The 13,067-nt window shown below is 38.9% G+C and overlaps 1 protein-coding gene across 1 annotated transcript in view; it reads right to left on the bottom strand.

Moving 5' to 3' along the window:
* PRMT8 (protein arginine methyltransferase 8) overlaps positions 1 to 13,067 on the bottom strand; it is an 80,784-nt gene that overhangs the window by 9,284 nt on the left and 58,433 nt on the right. Inside the window, exons 4-6 of the mRNA XM_090139546.1 lie at positions 5,656 to 5,719; positions 1,142 to 1,284; positions 651 to 738 (exon numbers count right to left, since the gene is read on the bottom strand). Of these exons, the coding sequence (XP_089995672.1) occupies positions 651 to 738; positions 1,142 to 1,284; positions 5,656 to 5,719 (295 nt within the window). The remainder of the gene's footprint in view (positions 1 to 650; positions 739 to 1,141; positions 1,285 to 5,655; positions 5,720 to 13,067) is intronic.

The raw sequence follows: 13,067 nt of genomic DNA, 5'->3' as shown, positions 1-13,067 counted from the left end.
TTTTTGGTAGTGTTCACTACCAAGTGCTTTATGATTTTAAATAAAAGGGGGCAGATTTAGCTTAGATGTTAAGAGGAAATTTCTTACTATGACCGTGATGAGGCACTGGAAAATGCTGCCGAGAGAAGTTGTACTTATAGATGCCCCTTTCCTGGAAGTATTAAAGGCTAAGTTGGAAGAGTTTTTAAGCAGTGTGATCTAGAGTAAGCATCCCTTACCAAGGCAGGGAAGTTCGAACTAGGTGATATTTAAGGTTCCTTAAAACCCAGACCATTCTGTGATTCTAATTTTAATGATGGGATATTAAATTTTTTTTAATTTTAATGTGGGATATTTTCAAAATCAACAATGAAACTAAATCTCCTAAAATACACATTTTAAAATAGATTTAGAGTTATCAATAAAGCTGTAAACATTGTATCATTTCATGTGTCTGTCCTTTGCAGACTTTAAATTATTGAAAGTTTACTTAATTTTTCATCAGACTAGAATTTTCTTAGTTTTTGTTTGTATTGGAATTCTGCCCTGGCTAGTGTGAATTCAGGGCTTTTGCAAAATGTTGTCAGTAAGGAGATTACAGCAGGCCACTATAAGTCAAATATTTTAGGTAAATAACAGTAAAAAATGGTTATTTTTAGGCATGTACTCACAGTGAATTTTGAAGTCCTTGTATTGTCTGTCTTCAATTGCTACCACGTACAAAGCAGCTCGGTCTGGAAACATTAGCCCTCCTGGTTTCTGTTGATGAATTGTGGGGAAATGGATCTCGTAATCTATTCACCTGACAAAGACATCACATTTTGAACTGCACATACAAAAAACAGACAAGCATCTCTTGCATGCCTTTTCTGTTTTACTTCAGATTGTCACATCAGCTTTAATCTCAGCAAATCTTGCAGCCTGTAGCAATGCTATTATAGAGTGTCTATATGAATTTCACCAGCAGTCAATCAAAACCAAATCTCTTTTACTGAGAATCTTTCTATTTTTTTTGTTTTGTTTTGTTTTCCATTAAGGCCTACAAAATTGTATTGGAGATGTAACTGTCTTTTGTTATGAGGACAGTAGGAGAAGGAAGGCTTGTAGTCAGAAAACAAGTGTTGATTGTTTCAGAGAGGAGCATAAAATGCAGGGCACCTACCAGCCATTTATCTCGTGCGAAGATGACCGTGTTTAACATTGACTCATAGAAAAGACAATAACCCATCCACTCGCTGATAATGATGTCTACTTTATCCACAGGTAATTCAACTTCTTCCACTTTACCTTTAAATATTGTGATTACTGAAAAAAAGAATCCAAAGAAATACATTTCACGTAATAAACAACTGACTTCCTTGCTAGTGAAAGTCAGGTTGGCCTTTTGAATATCATTCTCTTCTTGACCGCCTACAGATTAGGAATGATCTCCCAAGACTCAGATAACCTTTACATTATTTTAAAGCTTTCTGCAGTAAGTGCAATAAACATAACTTTTAGCATCACTATAAAAGGAAAAAAACACCACCAAACTAATAGAGCACATATATAAAAGCAAAAAGAAGAATGATCTTGCCCTGTTTACCTGCATGATCCCTTTTATTCATGCCCTTATAAATTTAGTTTTCTTGATTATTAACAAAGTAGTGCAAATAATCCACTTAAAATATTTAAACATTCTTGTAGAATTACACGTGTGATCTCATTATTGAGATATTAGAGTTTTATGGAGCTAAAATGCAATTCTCACCTGCTTTTCAAGTATTCTGACTTTACAGTGAGAAAACTGTGACACTGCGTGAATCATGGGAAGCTGACTCAGCTGAGAAAGTCAAATCCAGCCTGACTGTATGTAAACAAGGAAAGTTGTACCAACACAGTTCTGTCATGAAAAATCATTTATTATTCCTTTTTGCCGTATAATTGAATATTTTATAATATATTGGTGTTCTTAGTCTGAATCTTCTCTCTAGTTTATATTGGATGGCTTTTCACAGTTATCTGTGGGACTCCTAGAAAAAATTATTGTCAGATATTTTGTTAACATATGAGTTTCAAAGACTTCAAAAGAGTTGAAAGAATATATGCAACAGAATACCAGATCTTCAGTGATACAACTCATTACATTAATGGCAATGTGGTAAACTACTTATATTAGAGTGGGGATGGTTCGCTGCAAAAGCAGATCAACAAGCAATTAATAGAACTAGTATATATTAGAGTAGATATTTTACTTAAAGGAAAACTAAATACTAGCCCATGTGTAGTTCAGTTGAAACAAATAATTTCCTGTTGGGATCATCACACTATTCTCCAGTCATTCTTGAAATTTTTTCATGTATCTTCTATTTTCTAACACAGGCTAAATTCTTTAGAAAAATATTTTTTAGCTTGTATTTGTCTGCTATTCTTTGTTGCAGGGGGCAAAGTCTAGTGGTTTTGTATTTTGTAAGTTTGTTACTTTGAGAAGGCAACAAATGCACTTTAAGTTCTGGAAGACTAGGGAAAATTTTACTTTCATATAATAATGGACTGCATTACTGTATAACTCTTAGTGTCTGGCAATTTTTATTGGTGGTAAGCTTTATTGTTGAAAGTGGTCAACATTTAGTGTGGGGATAAGTAAGGTACTTTTATTTAGCTATAACTAGGTAAGCTGTTCAGCAATTTTTAGAACCTAGCCCAGGAAAAATGAGGTTCTGTTTTTCCAAAATACATGCAGTATTAGTCGTATTCTAACCAGATATGGCTACTATATATTCACAGTAAACAAAAACAGATTGGCCCCCTACGAAGTTTGGAAGTTCTCATTCAAACAGATAATATGAAGTGTCAACTGGTGAGAGGACCCAGACTGGAAGAGAATACGGTTTTCTCCTCATTTTTATTTGTTAAACTACTTCCTTTTGCAGTTTTTGCAGGTCAATAGTTAATTGGTTGATATGTTACAGACTCTTCGTGTTTATATGCTCCTGCCATTAATTGAATTCTCTTTAGTTCACTTTTTTCCTGAGAACATTCACTGCCTCAACTATTTTGGTGTGAATATTAGGACTGTTAACAGCTGCCAGTGTGATACATCTGCAGACTTTGAAGCCATCTGTTTGTACCAAGAACAGCCACAGTATGAATAGTTCCTCCCACCTCCCTTTACTTTGATGAAACATCATTAGGCACCATGTGAGAACAAACTGTGCTGTCCCCGGCTGTATTACATCTGTTCGTGAAACAGTAGCTTTTCTCTTCGCTTATCCCTTTTTAACTACTCTGCATATGAATAGACAATTCGGTGGAAAAAAAGGAAAAACTGCCGTAAGCAATAAGATCCTTTGACTCAGTACCTGCTCAAATTAAATTAAATGTATGTCAGTGTAAACTGTAAATCAGCCAGTCTCTTGCCACAGCATAGCAGTCTCATTTTTCTAGGACTTGTTCCTATTTAAATTAGAATTTGTCCCTGGAAAAAGTATAGAGAAGACTAACCTCTGGAGCACACTGGATCCTTCTTGGAGCCATTTGAACTCACCAGGTAATGAAATGAATCTGACAGTGGAGTGGCCTACTAGATGACAGTGCTAGAACAAGGTAATCCAGAAATAAGGGTAGGAAAGAAAGGAGAAGAGATGGGGGACTTCTTCCCTTCAGTATAGATGACCTTAGGTGTTCCTCATTATTATGCAACCTTACAACTTTGAACTATATAAGAAAGAGTAACTTCAGCAAAGAGAGATTCATTTTTTTAATAGTAGCTTCAGTCTGACTAAAAAACACAATGATTCTTGGGATGACTATCCAGTCCACAGAGAATGAAGCCAAATTATGCATGAAGAACTACAGAGTCACAAATGATATTAGGTGTGCATCTATCACCAGATCTCAGGTGTATCTGCCTGTAAACTGAAACATTGTTCACTTATGCTTTTCACACAAAGGAAGTTCATGTTGGTCATATGTTTTTCAGAAATAAATCTTAAAATTCTTAAGTATTCTTAAATAGTCTTCAGTCAAAGACAAATAATTGAGGTGTGGAGGAGATCTGAAAATCACTGTAGGTTAGATTTTTTAACATTCCATTAATTTTCATAATGGATGCACCATAGTCTCTTGGTCCAAGCATCAATAAACTTTTGGGTTTGTTTTTTTTTTTTTCCAAAACAAATTACTTTAATATATGCACAATTACTGTAGAAAATAAGCAAAACAGGGTTGTTTTATGAATATATATGTTCGTATATATATAAAGGCCAATTCTTTCTAGATATTGACAATTCTATCTGAATTCTATCTGAATTTAAAACTCTCACTGTTAACTTCTAAAACTAACAGCTTTCTCTGTTATAGTGTCCTTTAACATGCAATTTCTGGTATTGGAAATCCAAACAAATACAAATGAATTTATGGTAGGCTAGTGTGAAACTACTTTGTGAAATGTCTTTCTAGGAAGCCATCTGCTCTGCACTAAGGGTGTGGGCTAAGCAAGCTGTGGCGTTGACATTGTTTCAGTGCCTTCTCCATCTAGTGGAGGAGAGCATTTTCTGGTGCTTCACTTCCTTCTTTTTGTGAGCTAGCAGCCAAATACACTGGCTGCCTATTATAATCCATGTTGCTGTTCTTTCTGATTATTTTTGTTCCTTTTTTTTTTTCTTTCCCAGCTTTATTTGAATAAACTTGTATGTATGAGAAACTCTCTTCACAGACATCTACCATTGTTTAGAGGCTGCCAGTGACAGCAATAAAAATTAAGGCAGAAAACTAGTCCTGAATTTGTGCTTGCATAACACCAGAACAGGCACAGCTAAGAGAAAAGGAAAATGATACAATCCAATTAAGGTGATCTGTGTTGCTCTGCAGCAAATTCAACCTGTCTGCAAAGAGCACCTTTAAAAAACTGTTTCACAGCCTCAGTTAAAAAAGCCTGATTTATTCAGGTTACAAAAAGAGATACTTTGTGCTGTGATTTGGAGGACTGAAAACAAGAAATAGAGCTAGCTGGAAATTTTTGTTTGTTTGTTTAGTTGTTTTAATATATAGATGTTTATATATATATATATATATATTTAAATTGAAGTATTTCCCATCTTTGGAAACTTTACAGTTTCTGTTCAGGAAAGAAAAGTTCTCAGTGATACTGCTATTCTGACAATTAAGTATTTTGATTGGTGTGTATACGTATTTCAGTATGTTGTTGTTTATTTGTTTGTTTTAAATACATTTTTGTGAGGTTGGAAGTAAGAAGGAACAGTAATAAATCATTATTGATTTGGAATACTTTTTGCTCAGAACATCATTTCAATTTTAATTTATGAGTGTGCATGTGTGTATGTGTGTTGATTCTATTTAAGACGTTAAGGTAGAACTGAAATTGTAGAATTCATTTGGAAGAGGAATTCTGTTGCTTCTTCAGCTCTACTATGTGACCTTCCTACTGCTTTGCTAAATAAAACTGCCATCTGTTACTTCTGTTGTCTGTGAGCCTGGAATTAAATGTAGAAGTAATTTGCCTTGTGAGGAGTTGCTCTAGTGTCTACAATGAGCACTTGTTTTAGTTTTGTGTTCATATAATTGAATAATGCAAAATTATAATTTACATACAGATTACACAATATAAATCAACTAGGAAAAGTAAAAAGCACCTTTATTTCTCCTGAAAAAAGAATATTTTATAATATGCCTTACTACTGTCCAAGTGGTTGGCCTTGATAATTTTTTCAGAGTAGTCAGATATACTTGAACATTCAATCTAGAAAAAAAGAAGAAAAGAGGAATTGTAATTAGATGTTACTGACATCAGATGTATGAATTTATACAAAATCTACTGAAATCAGCAGAGCCTGTGCAAAGCATTCAGTGACTGTTGAAGAGTAAATCAAACCTGTGTGTTCAATATCATGAATAATTTTATCTTAATATTTAAACTGAAGTTTGTGAATAAGTTAAACTGGCTCATACAGAAAGGATTGCTTTTAAAATCGTTAAAAAGTGGAAAAAAAGAGATCCTAACTACAAGTTTATTTAATATATAATCATAATATAATTTATTTTAATAATATATATATAATATATATATAATCATATATAATTTATTTTCACTAACTCAGATACTACCCTTCATTCAGAAACATCTCCTGAAGGGAATGATGGTATATTTCCTCATATATTTTAAAATAAAATAGATTCAAGCTTTGTGAGTAATGTTAAAATTCAAACCATGGAAATATGGTCTGTTTCCAAAACAACTGCTTTTAATTGTTAAATTCTATCCCAATGCATGCTATTGAAAAAAAATAAAGAAATTTTACACAGAAGTCATTGAAATAAATTGTATCTATAAAATTGTATCTATAAATCATCCGTATCTACTTTTCTTTTCCTATGACCAATGCAGTGGAAATGCTAAGTGGTGGCTAGAAACAGTGATTGAGCGCATGGTAGGAAGGCAGGGACTACCCAAGGGAACATGCAATGGACCTGAGTGACCAGAACAGGTGAAGCCAGGCTCCATCTTTTCCCAGACCTCATTTAAAGGTTGGCAACAGAGATCCCTGTGTACCTTCAGGCCTTCTGAAAGTAAGCAGATTATTTTCCTTTATTTCTGTATCTTCTGCTGTTATATCTAACCAGATCCCCACTCTCTGTAACTTAAGACCTTGCTACCTTGCCATTTTGTTACGCTTTCTATCACATTGCTCTTAGCAAGCCAGGCAGGAGAGACAGAAGTATACATATTTACGATGGATTATCTTAAGGGAATAACATGTTGGTTGGTCACCAGGACCCATAATACACCAAAGAAGGAACTCCTGGGATTCCTGAGTTTCCCTGAGTGCTGCTCAGATTATTTAAGAATGGGGACCTATAAGTGACAATATCAAATTTCCTTCTAAGATGGCAGAGTTCTTGAACAAATTAGATCAAACTTTCTCTAATGACAGAGGCATCCACTGTGATATGTCTCCTACTGCTAACTGTTAACACATATCATTTCTTTGTGGAAGAACTAAAAGAGGAAAACAAGCTTTTAAAATCTAGTATCAAACAACTGGAAAACAAAACTACACTTCTGACAGAGGGAACTGCCCCATCTTCAACTGTCATTTCCCCTTTAAAAGTAAGAGGAGCTAAAGGCCCCAGATCAACAGGATTCTTGGAATCTGGCTGAATCCAAAAAGAAAGCTGATAAGACAAAAGCTCAGAGGATATGGGGTTCCCAGATCTTCTAGAGATAAGATCAATCATAACCCAGAAAACAAAAGAAGTCCAGGATAGACTGGTGGGGTTTCCATCTGAGGAATGGCCCCCTGCCCACCTTAAATATGATGACATGCCTGTGCATAGCTGCTGAGCTGAATGGATCTGCTAGAACATTTTAGACAAAAACCAAATGAGTGTGCCAGAATGGCTGCTTAGGCCGTGGGATATGGGGGTGGAGAGTGCCATAGTGAACGGGACAGAAATTTCAAAGCTGGTTTCCATCACTACTCCCCCTGCCCTCAGGCAAAGGATTTATGCTGCATTTCAGCACAATCAGGAAAATCCAGTGGTTAATGTGTAGAATCTCATGGCCAAATAAAAGTTTAATTCCCATAAATACAGTTTATAGACTTCAGTGGAAGAACTCCAAATTTATGTTAGAGTATTAGGTATGAAGGAGGAATCTGTGAGGATGTGTTTGAAAGTCCAGACCTAGTTTTCAATAGGGATAAGAGATCTCATCTTACAAAAAGCACCTCCATACTGGTATGGCACACTAGTGTCTATACTATGTCCCCTGGTGGACTCAGAGGCCATTGTTCAGCAGGCTGCCCAGTTAGTGGCCAATCAGGGGGAAACAGTGCCTGAGGGCCAGGTGCAATAATGGGATGTTGGAAGGGGCTGAGGTTCTACCCATTTCTAAAACTAGGAGGCCTGCGCAATGGACATCACGACTGGGACTCATACAAATATCCCCAAAACAGACGTTCAATGCTTTAATCCAGGCCGGAGTTTAATTTGCAAAAATTGATCACCAGCTCAATCATGTTCTCCTCCAGCTATGGAAGCAGCTGGAGGAAAATCAAAAATTTCAAAACACCCCAGAAAAGCAGGGGTAAGAATTATTGAAGATGTTTTAACGAGAACATGGAACCTAGAAGACTTTATAGTTCCTAAAAAAAGGAAAAGGTCTCCTGAAGTGACTTGGGTGATTATGCCCAAGCCACATGAGAAAAAAGAATTGGTGATTGTACAACTATTTACATGGTGGGGAAGGTCAGCCCCCCTGCAACTAGGGCACCCAGACAGGACCAGATGCCCTATGTAGAATTTAATATCTTTTGGTCCCAGAAAAATATACAAAAAGTGATGGCATTAGTGGACGCAGGCACAGAAAACTCAATTATTTATGGTGATATGACTAAATTTCAGGGAGATAGAGTGATTATCGGTGGGTTCAGGGGCAGACCATCCCTGTAACACAGACATGATTGAAGTTACTATTTGGGTGTTTCCCATCCTGGGAGTATAAGGTATCTGTTGCTCCAGTCCCAGAATAAATAATTGGCATACACATATTATGAGATCTGACTCTCCAGATAACTGTGGGACAGTTCAAACTGAGAGAGAGATGTATTACTATCTGGATGGTACAGGTGATATTAAGAGGCCATGTGAAACATGAGCTTATCTGCCTGCCAGAGCTGTGCTGGACTACTGGTACAAAACAGAGTAGACTCCTGGGACGGCAAGAAGAAATCTCAAGAATGGTGCAAGAACTAGAAAAAAGTGGGAATCATAAGACCTGCATCTAGCCCATGTAATTCTTCTATATGACTGGTATGGAAGTCATACAGCACATGGAGAATGACAGTGGATTACAGAGAATTCAGTAAGGTCACACCACTTGTGCATGCAGCCATATCCAATACTGCATCTCTGATGAACATGCTCAGTAGGAAGATAGAAACCTACAATTGTGTCCTATATTTGGCAAATGCATTCTTCAGTATTCCCATTCATGAAGAATTGTAAGATCAGTTTGCATTCACGTGGGGAGGCAGGCAGTGACCTTTCAGGTCCTGCCACCCTTTCAGGTCATGTGCATTCACCTACATATTGTCATAACCCAGTGGTACATGACCTAGTAACAACAAACTGTACCACTATATTGATGATCTCATGCTGACATCTGACTCACTGGAGGCATTATGAAAGGCACTAGATTTGCTGACTACCTATCTACAAGAGAAAAGTGGGCTATAAACCCATAGAAGGTGCAGGGACCAGGCCTGTTAGTGAAATTCCTGGATGTAGTTTGTTCGGGAAGGATCAAAGTACAACCCAGTGCAATACCAGACAAGGATCAGGTGTTCCCAGTCCCTACCACACCGAAAGCAGCTGCTAGAGTTTTTGGCTGTATTGGGATACTGTCATTTGTTTATACCCTGGGGTATAAAGGGGATGCTGGGGATGCTGCTGTTCTACAGGATCCTAGATCCTCTATAAAGGCGGTGAGACAGAAAACCCAGCTGAAGTGCCTTTATACCAATGCACACAGCCGTGGAAATAAGCAGGACGAGTTGGAAACTGTGATGCTCTTGGAAAGTTGCTGTCTTGTTGCTATCACAGAAACATGGTGGGATGACTCCCATAACTGGAATACCACCAATGAGGGATATCGGCTCTTTAGAAGGGATTGGCAAGGTAGGAAGGGTGGGGAAGTTGCCCTCTATGTCAAAGAGTGGATAGACTGTGAGGATCTTCCTCTGAGAAACAGTCAGGATCAGGTTGAGAGCCTGTGGGTTAGAATTAGGGATGGGTCTAACAAAGGCCAGCTGGTGATAGGAGTATACTACAGGCCACCTGATCAAGGGGAGACTGTTGACGAGGCTTTCTTGTTCAGATGTGGGAGGCTTCATGCTCATGGGCTCTTGTCCTGATGGGGGACTTCAACCATCTGGATATCTCTTGGAAAGACCACATGGTGAGCTGCAAGAGGTCCAGGAGGCTCCTGGAATGCACTGATGATAACTTTCTGGTCCAGGTATTGAACAGACCAACTAGAGGTGAAGTGTTGCTGGACCTGTTGCTAACCAATGTGTAGGAATTCATTACAGGTGTTAAGTTTGGAGGCAGCCTGGGCTGCAGTGAACATGCCCTAGTTGAGTTCATGATCTCAATAGATGTGGGCCTGGCAAAGAGTGGTGTCAGGACCCTGAACTTTGGAAGAGCAAACTTTAAGCTATTCAATGGACTGTTGGCCAAAATCTCCTGGGATACTGTCTTTAAAAACAAAGATGTTGAGGAGAGCTGGCTACTGTTCAAGGATGCCTTCCTGAGAGCACATTCCATCCCTTTGAATAAGAAAGCGGGCAGAGGAGGTAGGAAGCCAGCATGGCTCGGCAAGGACCTGCTGGGCATGCTGAGGGCAAAGAAAGGTGCATACAAGCTCTGGAAACAAGGATGTGTCACCTGGGAAGAATACAGGGATGCCATCTGGATTTGCAGATGTGGGATCAGGAAAGCCAAGGCGCAGGTGGAACTGAACTTGGCGAGGGACGTGAAAAACAATAGGAAGACTTTCTACAGGTACATTGGCCAGAAGAGACAGGCCAAAGCGAGTGTACCTCCTTTGGTAAATGTAAAAGGAGAACTGGTTTCAATGGACGAAGAGAAGGCTGAGGTACTGAATGAATTCTTTGCCTTGATCTTCACTGGCTGCCAGGATTCCAGTACTTCTCATGTCCCTGAGCCCTGCATTCCTACACCTCTGGGTGGGGACACCTCTGGGTGGGGACTGGGGTGGTAAATCCCCTCCTGCTGTGAGGACAGAGCAGGTCTAAGATTGCCTCATGAGACTGAAAGTGTACAAGTCTATGGGACCAGATGGCGTGCATCCCAGGGTTCTGAAGAGGGACCAGAGGGACCTCGTGAGGCTAGAAAGGTGGGCCCAGGTGAACCTGATGAGGTTCAACACAGCAAAGTGCAGAGTTTTGCACTTGGGCCGGAGCAATCCCAGGCATCCATGCAGACTGGAAGGAGCGGTCCTTAAGAGCAGCCCTGTGGAGAAGGACCTGGGGGTCTTGATAGATGAAAAACTTAACATGAGCCAGCAGTGTGCCCTTGCAGCTCGGAAGGCAAATGGTATCCGGGGCTCCATCAAAAGAGTGGTGGCCAGCAGGGACAGGGGAGTGATTATCCCCCTCTACTCTGCTCTTGTGAGGCCCCATCTGGAGCGTTGTGTCCAGGTCTGGAGCCCCCAGTAAAAGGACAGAGAGCTGTTGGAGAGGATCCAGAGGAGGGCCACAAAGATGATCAGAGAGTGGAGCACCTCCCCTATGAAGGCAGGCTGAGGAAGCTGGGCTTGTTTAGCCCGGAGAAAAGAAGGCTGCGGGGTGACCTCATTGCAGCCTTTCGATACCTAAAGGGAGCCTACAAAGAGAAAGGGAATCAACTCTCTGAAAGGGCTGATAACTGCAGGACAAGGGGAAATGGTTTTAAGTTGAAGGAGGGAAGAATTAGGTTGGATGTCAGGGGGAAATTCTTTACAGAGAGAGTGGTGAGGTACTGAAACAGGACGCCCAGAGAGGTTGTGGATGCCCCGTCCCTGGAGGTGTTCAAGGCCAGATTGGATGGGGGCTCTGGGCAGCCTGGATTAGTATTAACTGGTCTAGTATTAAATGGGGAGGTTGATGGCTCTGATGTGGCAGGGGGGTTGGAGATTCATGATCCTTGAGGTCCCTTCCAACCCTGGCCATTCTGTGATTCGGTGTTTCTGTGATTCTGTGACTTTATACTGACTCTCAAAGAAAGGCCAAATATGGGACTGGTGGAGAATAGAGTAGAAAGAGTCCTTCCAACAAGCAAAATTAGCTGTTAAACAGGCCCATGTGCTGGGTATATGCAATCCTACCCTCCTGCTGAGGGTAAAAGCTGCTGGTAGGTCCAGTATCCTTTTTCTTGTTTGTTGTTCCAGTCTGTCACCTCAGGATTGGAAACCAGCTTGCCTTCTTCCAATTGCAAGAATTTAAGCCTGTGTCAGTGTTCAATACTACTTTCCCTATGAATCAGGTGTTGTGAGTCAAACATACTGATCAGGTTTGTTTGTGATTACACTTTGTCTCTATTACTGCTTCTTTTTCTTTTTATCCCTTGTTGTATAGGAAAAGGTCTTTGGCCAGACACTCTCAGAGGAGCAGTCACTTTCCTTCTACATAGCCTTACAATATATAGATTAAAAGCCTTGTGCATACCTACAACCATTTTATTTACTCAGTTTTTCTGTCTGCATTCCCATCTGTCTGCGTTCCCATCTGGTGTTTTCAGTTTCATTTTTTGACTAGTTTTGATGATTCTTAAGAAAAAAAAAACCTTGGGTTTGGCTTTCCAAACTTTCTAGAGAAGAAAGGTCAATACAATCAAAAACTCTGTTTTATCAGCAACTACAAGTTTGAAAGAAAAAAAAAAAAAAAAGCATAATTCCCAGAGAAGCAAAATAAAAAAAAAAAAAAATTAAAATGAAAACAAACTTGAAAAACACATCTCAGATTTTCCAGGAAAGAAAATACATTTCAGAAAATAAACTTATGGTGGCCAAATCTATTCATCTATATTTTGGCTTGCACTTTATACCAATGCACATTTTTATTAAAAAAAAAGAAAAAAAGAAAAAAAGAAAAAAAGAAACACAGCAAGAATATGCTTAATTTTGTAGGTGAAGAAAGAGGAAACTAAATTCTTTGCCAGACTTTTCCACTGTTCTCTCTGTAATCTGCTTGAATTTGTCCAATTTTATAAAGCACTTGGATTTCATGAAAGCTGTGTGTTCCAATAAATAAAACCTCAGTTTCTACAGCTGTGTTTAGTTGGTTGCATGTATATTCATTCATACTTTCATTATGTATGCTTCTCAGACATCATTTTAATGCTGTATCTCCCCTTATAAGATATTTTTTTAAAGTCACTACTGTCATTGCAAATATTATTCATAGAATCATAGAATGGCCTCAGTTGAAAAGATCTAGTACAAAGTACAAGAATAATGTTGTGAGTGAGGCCCAGGAAACCTCTCTGTCACAGGTTTGCTGTAGACACTGCGAATGACTTCAGACGAG

Source organism: Phasianus colchicus, chromosome 1, assembly GCF_987193195.1.
Source record: "Phasianus colchicus chromosome 1, bPhaCol1.hap1.1, whole genome shotgun sequence".
Lineage (NCBI taxonomy): Eukaryota > Metazoa > Chordata > Aves > Galliformes > Phasianidae > Phasianus > Phasianus colchicus.
Note: the sequence above shows the minus strand (reverse complement) of the source record. Positions and strands in the feature narration are given on the sequence as shown.